General features: G+C 41.1%; 1 protein-coding gene across 5 annotated transcripts in view; it reads right to left on the reverse strand.

Annotated features, from left to right (window-relative positions):
• Positions 1 to 350: 350 nt before the first annotated feature.
• Positions 351 to 18,134, reverse strand: part of KIAA1210 (KIAA1210 ortholog) — a 73,067-nt gene continuing 55,283 nt past the window's right edge. For all 5 annotated transcript variants that reach the window (XM_076347260.1, XM_076347264.1, XM_076347262.1 and 2 more), the window contains 6 exons: positions 17,136 to 17,348; positions 15,914 to 16,016; positions 13,206 to 14,804; positions 12,271 to 12,419; positions 11,474 to 11,579; positions 351 to 7,063 (listed from right to left, as the gene is read on the reverse strand). In XM_076347260.1, coding sequence (XP_076203375.1) covers positions 6,891 to 7,063; positions 11,474 to 11,579; positions 12,271 to 12,419; positions 13,206 to 14,804; positions 15,914 to 16,016; positions 17,136 to 17,348 — 2,343 coding nt within the window. In that variant the 3' untranslated portion in view covers positions 351 to 6,890. The remainder of the gene's footprint in view (positions 7,064 to 11,473; positions 11,580 to 12,270; positions 12,420 to 13,205; positions 14,805 to 15,913; positions 16,017 to 17,135; positions 17,349 to 18,134) is intronic.

Genomic DNA, 18,134 nt, shown 5'->3' on the forward strand with positions numbered 1-18,134 from the left:
ACTTGAATTTGCATAACATGACTGACTACCAAAAAACTACCGCACTTTCAAGAAAGATTTTGTTCCATTTTGTTTAAACGTCTCTTGAAAGGGGCCAAATCCAATTGCCACTGTGGACAGTCAAGAACGGGACTAGACCTGTAGTTTACCTTTCAACAGGCCACACATGGTCAGTCCAAGCCCCGGCCCATACTGATCCATCCTAGAGTACTTTGCAGAATTTGGGCTTTAGCAGCAAGTCATGCTCTGAAACTATTAAATAAATAGCGAGTAAAAAAGTGATGATGATTCTTCTAGCATTTTACATGCAATGTACATATTCCCAGTTATTATTCTACCACAATATGTAGTACTTCTCACAGCCAAAGCTTTTATTTTATAAACAATGTAAAGTAAGGAGACAGTTGTTTTTATAAGGGATCATAACACTGAGAATGCTTATGTAATAAATTGTCCTGTCAAAATGGAAAAAAATAAAAACCATAAAATGAGGCTCTGTTCCGATTTCCTTTCATGCAAGTACAGATCAGGTCACTCATCTTTGGGTAGAACTCCCTTTACCAATGAAATGCTCTACTAAAAAAGGAATATATTCCTCCTCTTTGAAATATGTATGATTCAGGATCCAAACTGAGTAAACGCCTCTTGTGTTTAAAACACAGCTTTAGGTTAATGTAGATATATCCTAATTTGTACCTCTAGCTGTGACAGAAAAGTCACTTCATTTACTCCTGTATGAATAAAACATACTTCCACAGCTCACGAAGTCCAGTGAAGTTATTTCATCCCACATGCACAACTGGTAAAATGCTGCACCTTTGGGGGGCACATCACCCCTCCATTGCTTCTCAACGACTGTCACTTTGCTCCATTTGCCCACATCACCAATGACATAGGCATTTAGCGCAGCAGGAAAGACGCACTCGCTAGGAGCCAGCCAGCAACATCTCCTCCTGCTTTGTTAGCTCTCAACAGTGCCGATGACATCATTAGGGAAGGCTGCTGCACGTAATTTAAACTCTATGGAAACACAACACAGCCCCAGGACTTTGACCCTTTCCCATACATTGCTGTGGTTGCTACAATGAACTTACCGTGTAATTTGGAAAAAGTTACCTCAATGCCACAGAAACATATTCCTGAGCAATACGGAAAGCTTCTAATTTTAAAGCAGTCAACCTCACCCTTCTGTGTTGGAAAAATACCTGTAAATCAAAACTAATTTGGAGCCAGAATGGTGTAATAGGGAAAATGCAGTGAAGTATTAGCTTAACAAAGTAGGTTAGGGTGAACTTTGAACAAGGCAGTGTTGCCAGTATTGATAGGTACATGATCTTGGACTTGTCAGCTTTTCATTAGATTTCTGTAAAATATGGCTGACTACAAAACAGGTTAAGTAAAAAGTGGTTTTGATCCCACAAATGAAAAGTAAGAATGCTTAGAGAGAGGAGCTATGGGTTTTTTAACAGAACTATTCTGAGGCAGATAGAAGAAAGGCCGGAACGAGAGTTTCGGGTACCAAACAACCTTTTCCATTTAGGTTATTTATGTCAATCAATCCCTTCTTGCTGCCTTTTCATTTCTACATCATACAAAATTGTATCAGTAAAATACTCTACACCTCAGCCATTTTCATACCTGTTTCTTGTTTAGTGACTAACTTGGTTTATAGATCAGTCTAAGAATTGGCAGTTAATAATCCCATTTAGATAATCTGCCTCTAGATTTTTCTTAACTGCCTCTAAAAAATAAAGAGCTACTAAAATAGCTTATTTTTAAATCTCTCCTAGCACAATAAGAATAATAATAGCATCTCACATTTTCCATAGTCAATAATCTGCCCCTCAAGTCAGGGGAAGCTGCTAAACGTTGGCTTAGCTCACTTCTGAGAAGCTGCATTTTAACAGAGATCATACAGCACTTCCATTTAAAGTGCTGCACTGCTGTGGACTTGACCAGCTGGTCACAACACGCTTTGATTTGCAGTGCAGTCAAGGTGCTCACCTGCTTAATGTGGTTCAGAATAAGGAATGAGGTCTGGTAACAAAGCGTTACCTCTCCTGGACCAAATAAAGTAGAAAGGCATGGACTGCATCAAATGAAAGAAAAAAATAGCTGCAGATGGCAGTGGGCATCTCTGATGCATTTCCATTCATTTACAAGAACATACGAAGTTCTGTGTCCTCATGTGCAGAGAGAGGAGATGCATGAAGAGCTTCACTACTTAAAGGCCCCTTTCGATACCTCTCCTTGGGCTTAGATATATCCCACTATGGAAGAGCAATCTGAATTGTAGCTGCCACCCTAAGCCTTCTGTTTCTTAACTTAAACCATCATTCTTCCCTAGTCATTCACCTTCATCCAGCCATGCCCCTTCATCCATCCAGCTGGAAATACCTGAGCAACCTTTTTGTTCTGGGCAGATGCATGGTTTTGTGTTCCAAGTTCAGAATTTACAGTTTATTTCACCTGCCTACTTCCATAAAAGACATTAAAAAACATTTTCAACGAAAAACAGAGGTTTCAGTCAACCTCTGCACCAAGAACTAACCCAGACCGTAACAACAGCCGCCTGTAACAAACATTGACGCTTTGGGTGCAATACTTCCTGACAACATAGAAGAGACAATGCAACAACTACAGCAAGCAAGAAATCAAGGTCAGAATCCTAAACAGATGCTCAGATTCCCCAAACATGAGAGGTTCCACGTCATCATTACTAACATTTTGGTGACAGTTGATGAGGCAATTTGTCAAATCTTATAACCAGGATGAATCTCTAACAAAAACGTAGATAGGCTAACACACGCTAGAGGAAAAGACAGAGAGAGATGTTTGCCTTATTTATTAGGGTGCTAATCATATCTCTCACTACCAGTATCCTTCAGATGTATCACCTTCCAGTATCAGTTCTAAAGGACAAAGCATCTTCACAGGCTAGTATCTTTCCTGTATTGATCTCAAAAGCACTTAACAGAGCAGGTGGCGCAAACTCAGGAATTACAGCTTTTCTAAGCTCAGAACTTCTAGTGTAATACTTCAAAACAAATTGCATTTACTATTTTAGACTACAGCACTTAAAAAGACATAATGTAATACTAGTTAGGGGGGCCCTCCCTATCCAAACTTTCTAACATGAAAAGGGCTAGTGTTTAGTGTTTTCAATATGGTTAGTCTTTCCTCACTATTCTAAGACTTTCCTTCCAAGTATGGTAATTGAAATGAGTATTGGCTCCTCAGTTATATCTGAATTTTAGAATTTATTCTTTGGATCTATTTAAGGAGATGTGTACACAAGATTCTCGTAACAGAAGTGTTGTCAGAGTTGTGCTAGAGCAGAAGCACGTAGCTTTGGAAATTTTGGAGTCTTTTTCCCTCATTTAAACTGACTCATTCCCTCTTGTCCACAAACCCACTTAATTAGAAGTAGATTCCCAGCTGGATGATAACGTAACAGATTCTCTTTTAGTCCAAGTCTTTACAGCTCACTGTTACAGCAAAAGGAATCTCCGTAATCTACAGCTAGGTGCACGCCAAGTTGCTGTTTGTCTCTCTAATCTCTTCTGTAAAATCATCAGATTCTACATCTGGCTGGGATGAAGATCAACCTCTAGCCAGGTAGCAGTTGTTCTAAGCAGCAGATGCTTTCTAAATGCCAAACTGCAATGCTCTTTTTGGACACGTTCCCGCATCTTCCTGCATGGCCCCACTGAAGGACTGAATTCACCATGTAACCTACCTTTCCCCATCGTCGTCACCAATTCTCAGGGGCTTCTTGTAACAACAAGGTAAAGTATTTTTTCTATAATTTATAGCTCCAAACACTCCATCAAATCACAAACAGAAACACACCTCTCTTTCAGACCTTTCTGCACTAATAATGCATAATTCTCTGCATTAATAAAAGCCTCCAGTCTCCTTACTGCAATAGTGCACATATAAATGCATACTGAAATCTGCGTTCTAGAACACCGAGAACCCTTCTGCGCTCCTCGGGGATGGCACTAGCACCCTCTGCTGTCACACAGCAGCACCAAAGCCAGCTGAAACCCCAGCCGCTGTACTGTGCACAGGGTATTTCAGGGATGGCTTTCTAGATCCTCCACTAAAGATCCTGAGCCATAAAACCTCACAATGACATTCTGCAATGAACTCTGCACGTCAAGACAGCTTATTTTCAAAGACAGTGACTGTGTCTAGAAATAATCACCCAAGATGAGCTTATTATATTAGTTACTTGCACTGATTGAACACCTAAAAACTACAGTAGGACGACAGGAAATCAAAGCCATGCTAGTAGAGCCATCTACTTCTATAAATGCATCAATAAATCACTGATATTTCAATGTTTTTCTTAAAAGCCCATCTTCTAAACTCTTGTGATTACGCAAGACTCAGTTTTGATTTTTTCTCTACATGCTTTTTGTTCCCTTGGTTGCAGAGAGAAACTTGAAAACATTAATTTCAGAAACCCAGAAGGCGAGTAAATTTCAAATGTAACATCACATGATTCTCATGTCGTTCTTTTTTAAAGCGACCCCAAAATGTCTTACAGCAGCTGGCTAGCAATACCAAAGCACATTCAAACGAGTATTTACGAGGCTTCCTGCGACCACAAGTGCTAGCCTTCAAGCCAACCCTGTACTGAAGGAGCAATAACTCCAGAACAAAAGGAGAGCCCCCAGCTCTCTGGTGATGTTTTACACCTTTAAACAGCTAGATTTAGAAAAGTTCATTAGTCTGACCAGCTGTGTTGATCAGTCCTAGGCCACACAAAATCATCTCAAAACAAGATCTATGCAGTATATCCATATATAGAGTCTATATTGACCAAAGACCTCTTTTTATTTTTTCCTTAATGATGAGGGCCATCTATCACTCTTTTTTTCCCAGGAATTATATCATCATCACTGGCAACAGCATTTAATCGTAAACCAAATAATGGGAACAGAATACAAAAGGGGTTCCTTCAAGACAAGGATTACAAAGACATATATACATACCAAACATAAAAGACAGAAACAATATTAAGATCAACAGCAAACACTGGGAGAGAGAGATTATAGTATCATTTGCAGTACTTTGGGTGAAGGATCACAATCCACACTAATAAAAAGAGAAGAGAGTTTGCCAAATATAGAAATGCACGTATTTTACACTGGGTCAGTAAGCTTGTGATGGGATGGCAGCTGTACAAAACTTCAGGAATCAAGGCTGAGTATGTTCATTTACATTACACTCAAAAGTTTCAGAGAAATACAAATGTTTCAGTTCTTTGTAAGAGAAGATATGCTTCCTAAAATAGAGAAAAACAAGTAGTAAAATAGGCATGGATCACCAAGCCAATGTGAAACTCTTACTTTTTCTGGCATTAGTACAAAATAAACAGTATGTATAGCTTCAGTGAGCCTACTTGAGTGAGTAAGTTTTCACCTATATATAAAAAAAAAATAAATCACAGTCTAGCTCCTAATTAATACTGTTTTCAAACTGCAAGAGCTACATATTAAATTCAGGGCAAGACTGGAAGATTAAATTCTTGCTTGAGCTCATCTGAAACCAAATTTTTTATTTTGCAGTTAATCCTATCAATAGGTAATATTTTCCTTAAAAATAGCTACCAACTTTCCAGCTAAAAACTGTCAATCAGCCAAGTCAGCTTTCAAATTTTGCACTGACTGTAAACAAAAACTACATAAAGGTGCAATGCTGCAAAAACTGAAAAGGACCGGTAAGTGCCACTGCCACTTAAGCCACTAACATAATTTTACAAAGCTTCTTTTTCAAATGTCTGCTTCCTTCAAAGTCAATAGCAAAACTTCTGTCAAGTTAAGTAACTGCAAGGCGGCCAGGCCCTGAGAGAATAATCCTTTCCCAGCTGCACATTCTTAGACTGATGCTGAGTTACTGGTTGAAGACTGATGAGGCAAGGAGGAAAGCAGATGCCCCTTTTATCACTAATATTAAATACACCTGACTAAATACACATTCACATGAACATGGAGAGTAGAGTGGCATTTGTTGAAAACAAGATGCCACTTTCTAAGTAGCAAATAGTTCCCATCCCCAACACACTCTTTAAGAGAGACAATTGGCTGAGGAATCTCACAAAAAATAAATCACTATTTGCCATAATTAAAGTAAGGACTTTTTTTTTTTTTGGTAGAATGCCCAAATTAGCCCACATTTCCAAAGGTGTAACCAAAAGCAGAGTATATGCTAGAGTGTGGTGGTTTTCTAGTGCATGGGAGAGAATAGAAGGTGTGTGGCTCTGGGCCATTCCAGCAGGCATCAATGAGCAAAGCACAAGACCCACAGCATTGCGACTTCAAACCACCCAAAACCCAGAATTACTCCAACTCACAATGCTGTTTGGATCCTATAGCTATCACAAAACAGACCCATTAACAATCAGAGGCAAAGTCAGACTGCTCATCCCAGAGCATTAGAGAAAGAAGTGTGATGACATCAATGCCCATGAGTCATGATGTGTCAGTGCCCAGCATTATATCTATTTTATAGCACACATTAATTTCTTAGTCAAAGCCACATTGCATAAAATACTGTATGGTCTGTGGAAACTTTAAAAACATATTTTGCAAGGGGAATGTTTCAAAAGCCTAAAGCATGTCTTCTTAGAACATCACTGTCAAATGTGTAAGGATATAACAAATTGATCAAGTTTTCCTAGTATTTGGTAGTAGGAAACGTAGGTAGTAATACTTCAAATTAAGCCTGTGATGGCATTTCTTCATTGTGTATTTACATACAACAGTCTGATCAAAAGTTTTAAGGCTCTTATTTCTCAAAAAAATGGTCACAGTAAAGAAGTGATTAAATGGAGTTAACGCAGCTATTGGCAATACGAAGAAGGATGCTCATGTCATTTGCTATTGTACAATCTGGGGCATTTCACTCCATGCTTTGGCTTTCTTCTTGGCCAGGGATAGCCACGGTGGTTCAGCAGGGCTGCATGGTGTCATTGGCAGGTTAGAGGAGTGTCTTGTTTCCTTTTCAACAGCAGGAATCACAGATGCTTCCTGAGCAATAGGTCCAACTTTACCTGCCAACAACAAGATATCCATCACTCATCAGAAGGCTAGAGTTAAAAACTCAATTTCTGCCAGTAATATTTCCTTCTCTCTAAAGCAGTTGGTTTACAGCCCAAAATGTTTGTGACTCAACAATAAGTCAGAGGTATTGTTAAACTGGGTATCGCTAGCACTATCTGGTCCAGCTACAGCAATGGCAAGGACTAGCTATTGCAATGGAAAAATTGATACTAAGCTGTTAGTGAATAATCTGACCATAAAAGAATCTTCTCCTCAGTCCCAACAGCAAGTGTCTAAGCCCTGACAGATGAAGTAGTTCTTCAAAATTCTTTGAGCATGTGGAGACTACAGCCCCAGGTATTTTTATAATTCATATTCTTGGCTAACTCGTTTCTTAATCTTTTCAAACTCTTAATTTCCATGACACTGCACAGCAAGGAGTTCCACAGGCTTATCCTGCCCTGTGAGTGCAAGAAAATCTAGGAATAAGACTCCTGAGTATGTAGGAAAATGGAAACAAAATATCTGCAGGGCAAGGATCAACAGGCTTGCTGTGGGGTTGAAAGTAACTGGTGTATGTTTTTCAACATATTCAACATGTTTCTTTAAGACTGAGAAGTCTTAAAGATTTTTTTTCAGTCTTCACTGCCAGCACAAATATTGCTCCAGCAATATTATTAAATACTAGGTAGGGATCAAACCAGTGCTTTATGTTCTTGGACTTGTAAGCCAAGAAGGTGGGATTCTGGTGGGATTCTAATGGGGCTAGGTGTTCCTCTTCATGCAGCCTAACACAAGCCTGTCATCCTCACAAAGGATGGAGGAATACAGATAAACACTCCTTGTATGGCTTTGAGTTACTATTTAGAAAAGGCCTCCTCCATCCATCTTGTTTGAAAATTTTCAAGATTAATGTCTTCAGACCGACAGCCTGGAATGGGGCTTCACAGAATGTAGCTCTGAACAGATGTAGCTCTCATTTCTCGAGACATGGTTCACAAGTCTTTTGACATCGTGCTCTCTCCATCCATTTCAAGCCAGGCAGTACTTCATTTCTGTGTGTAAGCCAAACTGAGAAAATTCAAACTTTTTCTCATACTTGATTAGTCTGTGCATGGCATGATGAGGCTGCTGTGCTCCAGCACAAGAACAGAGGCCACATGGGGACTTAAGCAATGTTAAGTACAAGAAGCTTGATCTTGCTTGCGCTGAAATCAATGGAAAACATCCATCAGCTCCATCAGTCACACTCCTGAGCAAAGCCAAAGCAGTTCCCTCAGGAGGTCACAGGTATTTTAAAAATCCTGGCTCATTGGTAGTTCTTGCAGGAGGCAAGCTATACTTAGGAATCACTTAGGAATACTGGAGGAAATATACTATCCATTAAAAACAGGCTGCAGCTCTACATACACAGCAAATTTTTCAGAAGTAGCTAAGGTGATGTAGGAATTCAAGTGTTTTGGAAATGAATTTTCACGTTTTGGGAGACTTCCTTCCTTATAATAAGCAAAAGCGAGTCTAAAGCCCTTTGCATGCTCTTAACAGCACAAGGTAAAACAAAACCCAAAAGCAGTGCCCCATGCCTATTTGAGGGAAGATGGGCTTTGGGACAAACCTCACCATGCTTAGGGTGAAGTGGGAGAGAGAATAGGCAAGCTAAGTGTTGGTTGGCAGCCGGCTGAACATGAGCCGGCAGTATGCCCAGGTGGCCAAGAAGGCCAGTGGCATCCTGGCCTGTATCAGAAATAGTGTGGCCAGCAGGAGGAGGGAAGTGATCGTGCCCCTGTACTCGGCACTGGTGAGGCCGCACCTCGAATACTGTGTTCAGTTTTGGGCCCCTCACTACAAGAAAGACATTGAGGTGCTGGAGTGTGCCCAAAGAAGAGCAACGAAAGCTGGTGAAGGGTCTAGAGCACAAGTCTTATGAGGAGCAGCTGAAGGAACTGGGGTTGTTTAGCCTGGAGAAAAGGAGGCTGAGGGGAGACCTCATCGCTCTCTGCAACTACCTGAAAGGAGGTTGTAGCGAGGTGGGGGTCGGTCTATTCTCCCAAGCAACAAGCAATAGGACGAGAGGAAATGGCCTCAAGTTGTGTCAGGGGAGGTTTAGATTGGACGTGAGGAAAAATTTCTTCACCGAGAGGGTTGTCAAGCATTGGAACAGGCTGCCCAGGGAAGTGGTTGAGTCCCCATCCCTGGAGGTATTTAAAAGACGTGTAGACATGGTGCTTAGGGACATGGTTTAGTGGTGGACTTGGCAGGGCCAGGTTAACGGTTGGACTTGATGATCTTAAAGGTCTTTTCCAACCTAAATGATTCTATGATTCTAAGTAATCTTCCTTTGGTTATGACATGGGCTGCCACACAGCAGTAACAAAACAGTCACACTCAGTAAAGTAAGGATCTGATTTTTTGGGAGTCTCTTCCAAACTTAGCTGACCTTGAGCTGTCCTGGCTCTTGCTGTTGTGTGCAGGATGTATGCATTGCACAGAAAACCTCAACCATCCATCAAGAAAACTGCTAACAGTTAACATAAGCCAAAAAGCATGATCCAAATTAATAACTCGTCTGGATATTAAATCTACATCCTTTCCACCACCAGCACTTTCAACTAGACAAATTGCTGGCTGCGCTAATGGGAACCAATCAGAGGAGAGTTTACATTTGGTATTCCCAATTTCCTACTCATGTGCTGACAGTGTTGAACATTTCCTAAACAATAGGGCATGGTTTTCCGAGCAGTAGAGGAGTAGTGTTTTCCTTAAACATCAACACTGGTCAGAGCTCTTTGTGATATTCAAAGAGTGGAAGACTAGAATATGCCTATAAATGCTGTCCCTGGAGGGAAGGAAACAGTCATTAGATGTCAGGAAACTGGGCCAATTCTTGGGAAGAGGTGATGCAGAAAAACTTGTAATTCTGCTGCAAGGACCACAAGTGGTGTAAGTTCTAGTAAATGAGTAGCAGAGTACTTTGTGGAGTTCTGAATTTTGACTGAATGCTGCTGGGCTTCCAAGGTTTAGATGATTCAAAACACAGAAATCCAGTCTGTTTGTGCCAGCCTTTCAAAGGAAGACCTTCTAATCTGGGCAAAAATCTTGGCCTGTTTATGTTTCATTTCTCACTTTGCACCTAAAACCATAAGATGAACCTGGCCTGTAACAGAATCCTTTTAAAAAACTATTGTATTTTAATCACACACACACAGTTAGGCTGGCAACTGACATCAGAGCCTCTACATTGGTGCACATCCTCAGCTGGTCAGCTGCCTGTAGTAAGGGAGAAAGCTTATTTTGTAGGACCTGTAGATTCAAAAACGGGTAACAGCTCTATAAACAACTACTACAGGGAGCAGGCACAGAGGTACCCCCTAATATCTCTAATACAACAATTCTGGATGCTGGTGGATTATACGGGGAAAGTGGCCAGGTGCATGTGCTCTCTCCAGACAGTATCTCTTACTCACAGTGTCAGCAACAGGAACCTGGAACGGAAAAGCCACTCACTGCTCTGACACAGTGAGGCATTTCTTATCTTCTTAGGCAGTATCTGAAATCAATAGCTTTCAGCTAGCACAATATGCTTTTACAGCTGAAGAACTGGCTTATCTATATCTAGCTGGAGCGTGTCTCTGAGGTTTGGCACCACACTGCGTAAGCAGGGAGGGATAAGCTGCAGCCCAGCAGTAGCCTTGGAAGAGGTATGTGAGTCACGATGTCTGAGTCATGCTCTTCCCCTGCATCTTTCTTATAGAGAATCACAGCTAACAGGGCAGGAGAGGAGCCATCGAGCCTCTGTGTTCATCTAAAGGTGGAACTGACTCTACCTAAATTATTCTTGATGCATGTTTATCTATTAAACACATCCAGCAATGGAAACTGCACACACTCTGTAAGCAACCTATGCTATTCCACACTTCACCACTCTTATTGTTAGAAAGTATTTCCTAATGTCTAAGTTAAACCTCCCCTGGTGCATTTTAAGCTCATACAGGGCATAAAGACTAGTCTTGTCCTCTGCAGCAAATTAAGTTGTCTTCTCTAGACTAAACAACTCCACTCCTATCAGTATTTCCTGGCTGACTGGAGGTCTAGAAGACCTGACCTTTTTTGCTGCTCTCTTCTGGACACTCTCCAACTTCAACTGCTATTCTTTAGTACTGACCTTTGCCAGTAATAAATCACCATACTGTTTATATGCCATTCCATGAACTGGCAGTGGACATAAAAGTTCCTCACTTGCTTTCTCTGCTGAGTGAGCAAGCCAATACGTTGACTTATACACAAACTATAGTCTGAACAGGCCTTATATAAAGTGTGCTGATTATCAAAAAGGTAGCTATCTCCCCCCATTACCTGTCACCCACACCACTTACTGGTGTAAACTGTAGCCTCTATTGCAAAGATGTAAAGAAAGAGAATACCTGCTGCAGCAGACACACTGGTCTTCACTTGCATTTTCTTGTCCTGAGAGCTCAAGCTGGAAGGCATATTCTTCTTCAGTATGTTCTCACTAGCACAGATCCCTTGCTACAAAAGGAGGAGAGAAGAAAAGAATGCAACTGAGAAACCCACTAGCCATTGGCACTCATAAAGCTCGCCCTGGCAACATCTCTAAACCTAACTGTGGAAATGCAGCAAAAGCCAAACAAGGATGGTTGGGGACATCCTGTGGGAGGGAGGGAGGGAGGGAAAAGGCAAGAAGGAAAACAGCTGCTACAAATACAGGGTTACTTCACATGCAGGCAAGTTATCCTCTCTCTCTTACGGATGGGGAATTGAAGAACTTGCCCAAGCTGCACAACAAACTTGTGCAAGAGTCAGTGGAAAAGCCAAACTTTCAGTACGCAGTCTCCAGAGCGGAGCAGTGAATGCGGTCTGTAGGTCACTAACAGTGAGGAAGCTAGTGCAACTCAAAGCAGCTCTTGGGCTACATAAATACATTCTGGGCAATAGGCAAGCTCTGAAAAGGTTCAGGTTTGAGTAGTGCAAAGGAACATATAGGAGGATCCAGCTCTGAAACTAATCACTGTGACAGTATGTGTTCGCTCACTTGCATCAGTTGTCTGTCTCAAGACATTTTAGAGGCCAGTCCTGAAAATCTCTCTTTGAGTAGTGCTCACAGCGCGCCTCCCAAGAAGATGATATTGAAAAGTTTACAAAAGTACCCAGGCAATCTGGTGCAGGATTCACACCCATGCAACATTACTTGGTACTCTACCTCCTCTTGATCCACTTTGGTCAAAGCTTTGTCTTCAACTTTATGTTCTTTGGCAAGAGGGTGGTCCTGGAAACCCTTTTGTTTTAGTTTTGCCATGGAGACCCAAGCTGGTTCAGAGGAAGCAGTTTCCAAATGTGGAGAGACTTTTTCTACAAAAGAACCATTTTTGAAGTAAGAAGGGATTTAGGTCAAGTCAGTCTAAAGCTAGTGTTTTGTGTTTTAAATCCTTCAGCATCTATAATACCCTTTGAACACTGCAGAGATAAAATTACCTTCCCTGATGATTTTGTCCTTGGCAGTAACTGTTTTTCTGTTTATTCTGGAGTTTTTGACCTGACTCTGCTTCCGTTTAAGTCAGTGGCAGAACTCCCACTGAGATCATTGTGAACCGGATTTTGCCTTTGAAACAACATCCTTACATTGTAGATTAAATGAGCATGATAACCATTATTTTTTCACGTAGGCAGTAAAATACAGGCTGCCTTTTCACTTTTTAAATATCTTAAATGAAGTGGTTGTAGGAAAAAAAAAAATAATCACACCTAATGCAACTCCTAGTTAAGGTTTGAGCTGCTGCCGTCTGGAAAATTAACTACAAAACAGCAGCAAGTTTTAAAAAGCTGTGTTAAAACTCCAACTATATGCACAAGTAGGTCATACCAGAAATGTTTCAGAGGCTCTTAAGCTGTTATTCTGTTGTTATTCTTGCTGGAACACACCCCTCATTAAGATAAACCAAGAATTCTCTTGACTGGCCAAATCATCAAGCCAATTAAATTATGGTGCTGACAAACTCGAGGCTGAATTTCGTCCTCGTCAAGAGGATTTTTAATTTTTGTTTTCCACTCATTTTTAATTTTTGTTTTCCACTCTGCCAAGGTTCTTACATGACCACTGTTTTCTACAGCGCTTGGATAAAAATACAGTATAAATACCTGAAGGTTTATGACCATTCTGCTTCTTTGCCACTTCTTCTGATCTTGTCTTGGGAGGATTTTTGTCTTCTAGGAGATCTGTTTTTTTAACAAATGATTTTGTGCTGACAGGAAGGCCTGGAGGTGGCTTCCCAGTGCCCACTGATTTCTGATCCTCCTTGACTGAAGCAGAAGCAGCAGTGTGAACAGCTGAGGGGATCAGCTTTGGAGACTCAGCACGGCTTTCATTCTGGTATTTTAGTAAAGAAGACGTTCTCCTTAGTCTGACCCCAAACGGGTTTTCAACATTATGTACTTCATGGTCAGCCCACTCCATAGAAGAATTCAAATGCAAATCACTGTCCTTAGAATCTCGATCAAATCTATCTGCATTGGTTTTTGCTGATTCCTGGATGACTGCATCAAAACGTGTGTATTCTTTTGTCATTCCTTCAAACAACTCTGGTCTTATAGGGGATGTTGGGGAACTTCTGGTATAGGAATCTTCCTTTGAATTTGAACCACCTGAGAGAGATCTTTGCCATGCTGGTGCAATAGTAAATCTGACTGGTTTAGCAGAAGCAGTCTTCAGTGGACTTTTTACATTTTCATCTGAAGATCGACTGTCTTCCACTGTTTTTCTGTGAGAAGCTGTACTGCTTATCTGGTACTCCTTACTGTCATCATCAGAAGAGATATTACTCTTCAAGCCAGCCAAACTTGAAGAGGCAAGACATCCAATGGAAAATTTTTCAGAAATGTATGATGTGTTGGCCCATTGACTGCCTTGGTCACCCTTCGAAACAGAAACAGCTTCTGCTTTAATACATACTTCCAATTTACTGGGAGGTAGCATGCAACGTGCTTCCGAGACAGATGCAGCAGTGTCTGGTTTTTTTTCTGCATTGCCTTTGGATGACTGAAATTCCATTATTTCACAAGTTTCTTTGTCATTTCTTGTTACTGAACTGTTTTCAGGCTTCAAAACAGTCACTGTCTTGATGTCAGAAGATGACTCTGAATCGGCTACTGCACCCTGTGACATGCTTGGTGCAGTATCTGAGACAGCATGGTTGGAATGATTCTCAATAGTACCCAAGCAGGCTTCTACTTTGCCAGTAAACAGTGGATCCCCCTTTTCCTGGTCTTTGATGTTTGGGTCCACAGAATTTACTGAGAACCTTTGTGCAACATCTGCCAATACATCTATGCCCTCTGTTTCCACACCATTGCTAAACAAGTCAGCTGCTAGTACGTCTGGAAACACAACAGCTTCTCCTTCAGTTTGTTGCAATTTTGGAAGTGCAGATACTTCAGTATTGGTACTTTGCTGATGTAATTTCAATTCATCAGCAGACTCATCTGAACAGTACGACACTGTTGCACTGTGGTGTTCCTCCAGGTTCACTGGAGAAGGCTCAGGTCTCAGAAGGGGTGCAGCTGCTTTAAAGTGATGGTCCATGTCTGGAAGGCACGCATCCTCTTGCAGCAAAGCACAAGAGTCTTCTGCCACAAGTGTGGAATCACAAGAGTCACGGGCAGCATCAGTGGGACTTTTTATACCTGGTGTCTCCTTAGAACCACTTCCCTTTGCACAGTGTCCCACCTGGGCTGATAATCCTATATTAAACAGAGGAGAAGAGGGTGCACTTAAAGGTTACAATTCAAGCACCATCTGTATCAGTAATTCATTCCAGACAGTGCAGTCATTCAGCATGAGTTCCCCATTATCTGGCCACCGTTGTCTGATAAATAAGGCTGTTAAAAGCATATTTAGAAATGGGCTGTCCAAGCGAGGATACTAATAAAGTTTTCAGTTTGAACATACCTAATCCCGGGAATGACTGAAAGTTGTTGTTGTCTGCTTAAGGTGTACCAAATCAGTTGCTGTTTCTCTCTTTTCTGTGCATACCCCTAGTTGTAAGACTACTAGCCAGATTTCCCTAGACATTTCTTCATGTGTATGCCTAGAAAGGCTGTCTAGAATGATCTGGAGAATTTTCTGTATTTAAGCAGAACGTCTCAGCATCAGGTAGCTCTGCCTCCGGCAGCTCCAGCAGGGCTGCTGCACATCTGAATAGCTTAGATGTGTCTGCACACACAGTAACTCTGATGTGTGACAGCATCAGGTCCTGAGTCTGCCCTGACAACAAAGTGCCAACCCAACATTCCCACTACACTATAGCATTACCATCAGCCAGTGCATTTGTAATGCAGTGCTAAAGAGAAAAGTCTTCGGTGCTGTTTTGGAGAAATTGCATTTGTTTTCACAATTTACAATTACAATTGTGTTACCACTGGCAATTAGCTATTATTCAAATTATAAGGGGGGAGGTGGCAAAGGAAGATCTAGTAAACACAAGCCAATTAAAGTCACCTTACACACATAACAGATATAATGCTGAGGTTAAGGTTTTTCTGAGTTTCAAGGAACTCGGATCCCCAGTCAATGAGACCAAGCCAACTGTGTAGCACAGGTACTTCTGAACATGGTACTTTCACCTCACGTATTTTTTTAATGCTGCCCTCAAAGTTCACCATTTCAGCACCACTGTGTTGAGTGGAGTACATGACTTTTTCCATCATAACGCTTTAGCAGCCAGGATTGGTTTTATGATATAAAACCAAAAGATGCCTAGCTTGATAGGACTTACAATTCAAATAGGTCCTGTCAGCCTTACGTAGAAGAGTTCAGGCACCCAAAGTAGCAATATATAAGTCTGCATTACCTTCCCAATCACTTTTATGCTCGTCACTCTCAAGTAATTCTGTTGAATTTCCCTTCTTTTCTGGAGTTGCAGGAAGACATGCTTCATTTTCCAGCTGTTCCACCTAATGAGGTGCAGTAAGATCTTTTAACTGATTAATTTTAACTAATTAAAGAATAATGCACAAAAATTGTATTTTATACACACACACATTTATGAATACTCAAAACATAGACACAAAACCCCCACCCTGTAATTTACCAACACTGTGGGTAATGTACTATTCTGATTAAGAACCTAGAAATCATTCATGTTTAAAATGTCAAAGGCAGCCCATTGATCTCTCTTGAATCTGAAACATTCTGGGGTTGACATATTCTGAGTGAATGAGTATGTTTGTAAGACATCACCCAAGCTACCTGGTGGCATAGAACAGACCAAGCCAGAGACATTATCATCACTTCTGGTATCTCTGATCGACACTCCACAATTAGCTTTTCTCCTTCAGCACTGTAGTTGTACCAGCTGCAGCACAAAGAATATCCAGCAAAGATGCTGTAGGGCCCAAGTTTCCAAGAAAACCTCATTCTGTATTACACTCATCCTGAATTTCTCCCCCACCTCCCTTTCTCAGGGCAGGGCACTTCTAACTCCAGGACAGATTTTCACGCATGATTCTCTGATGGAGAGGGAAACACGCAGTACAGAAGCATTACTCCTTATTTCTGTCACCCAGCTCAACAACCTTTTCTACCTAGTGAACTTCATCTTCACAAAGTGTTTCCTAGAAGCCAGGATGAGAAGCATCTCATCCTAATTTCTCACATGCAGAGCCACATTCTTTCTCGAAGTCCTTCAGTCTTTCCTTTGACATACAAAGAATTAAGTTAAAGCTAATCTGAAATTGTAGAAATAGACTTAGGCTTCTTTAAAACTGAAAACTAGCTTGTCAAACAAGAGGAATGTTTTTACAAATGAAGTGTAACCCACAACTTTTTTGGCTAAACAATGAAAAACTAAAGTTGCATTTTTCTTCTGCTCCCATGATATTGAAGTTTTCTGAGTATTTTTTGTTGGGTTGGTTGGTGGAAAATAGGTGGTCTCCCTTCTTCCAATGGAAGAACAAAAAAGTAAAGGAATGCTGATAGGAAAGAAAAAAAAATGGAAAAAATATTTAAAATAATAATTAAAAATTCACATCTATTTCCTTCTGCGCAGTGATTCTTTTTCAGAAAACATTTACCTGGGGGGTTTGCTGATTCTTGTTCGTAAAGCCTTTCTGTTTCCGGGGGTTTATGGCAATCCTGTGCCTGGCTGCTGAGGTGTCCAGGCAGCCGAGGGGACTGGCAGGGATGGTGAAGTCAACGGGAAGGAAGCTGCTGCCTCGTGAGCCGGGGGCCCCCAGAGTGGCAGAGGATGAAGGACTGATGGGCCTGGAAGAAGCTCCAGAAGGTATCTGTAAAACACAAACACGACACTATACATTCTGCTTGGCTTCCCCACATCTCTGAAACAATTCTTTTGCTAGCTCATTCCATTTCAGAAGCCTGAAATGGCCGTATTTTCGGACATAAATCCTCACTTTAAAATGCATGCCTAATGTCGTCTCTGCATAGCTATTACTCAATTCTGTGTGTTCAGCTGTGTGTTACACAAAGTGAGAAATACCTCTCTCTCCCACAGCAAGAGCCTCAGCTGTCCCCTTCCCAGTTCTTAGCTGAAAAACCATTTGCAATATATGTATGCACCAGCAGGAGACACTGGTGTAGTTTTTATAGCTGCCTTTTCATCCCAGTACTGTGACACATTGCAGGAATATGTTATTAAAAAGCCATGAAAGTAGCATCAATACTTGCTCCTCATTACCTCTATTTGTAAGAAAGTTACCATAGCCACTTTGCTCTTTTAATATCTGCTCTCCCAGAAAAATCAAATGCTTCTCTCCAACAAGTATCCCAGAACTATCTTCCAGACAGTGATGTGGCTCTCACCCTCGCAGCAATGCTACTCTGGGGAACTAAACAGCAGTAACCTTAGATTATGCTATCAAAAAAAAAGGGTTTACAGAAACGTTTGTAGAGAAACCCCTAAACATGCAGTTTGACTGGTTTTGTTACTGTTTTGAAATGTAGACCAGACTTTCTGGAACATTTGCAAAATTTCACAGACATGCCAAACAAACTTCATTCAGTATAACATACTTGCTATTTTGGCTTCGGCCATAAAGCTAGGTGAAACACAG

Source organism: Aptenodytes patagonicus, chromosome 9, assembly GCF_965638725.1.
Source record: "Aptenodytes patagonicus chromosome 9, bAptPat1.pri.cur, whole genome shotgun sequence".
Lineage (NCBI taxonomy): Eukaryota > Metazoa > Chordata > Aves > Sphenisciformes > Spheniscidae > Aptenodytes > Aptenodytes patagonicus.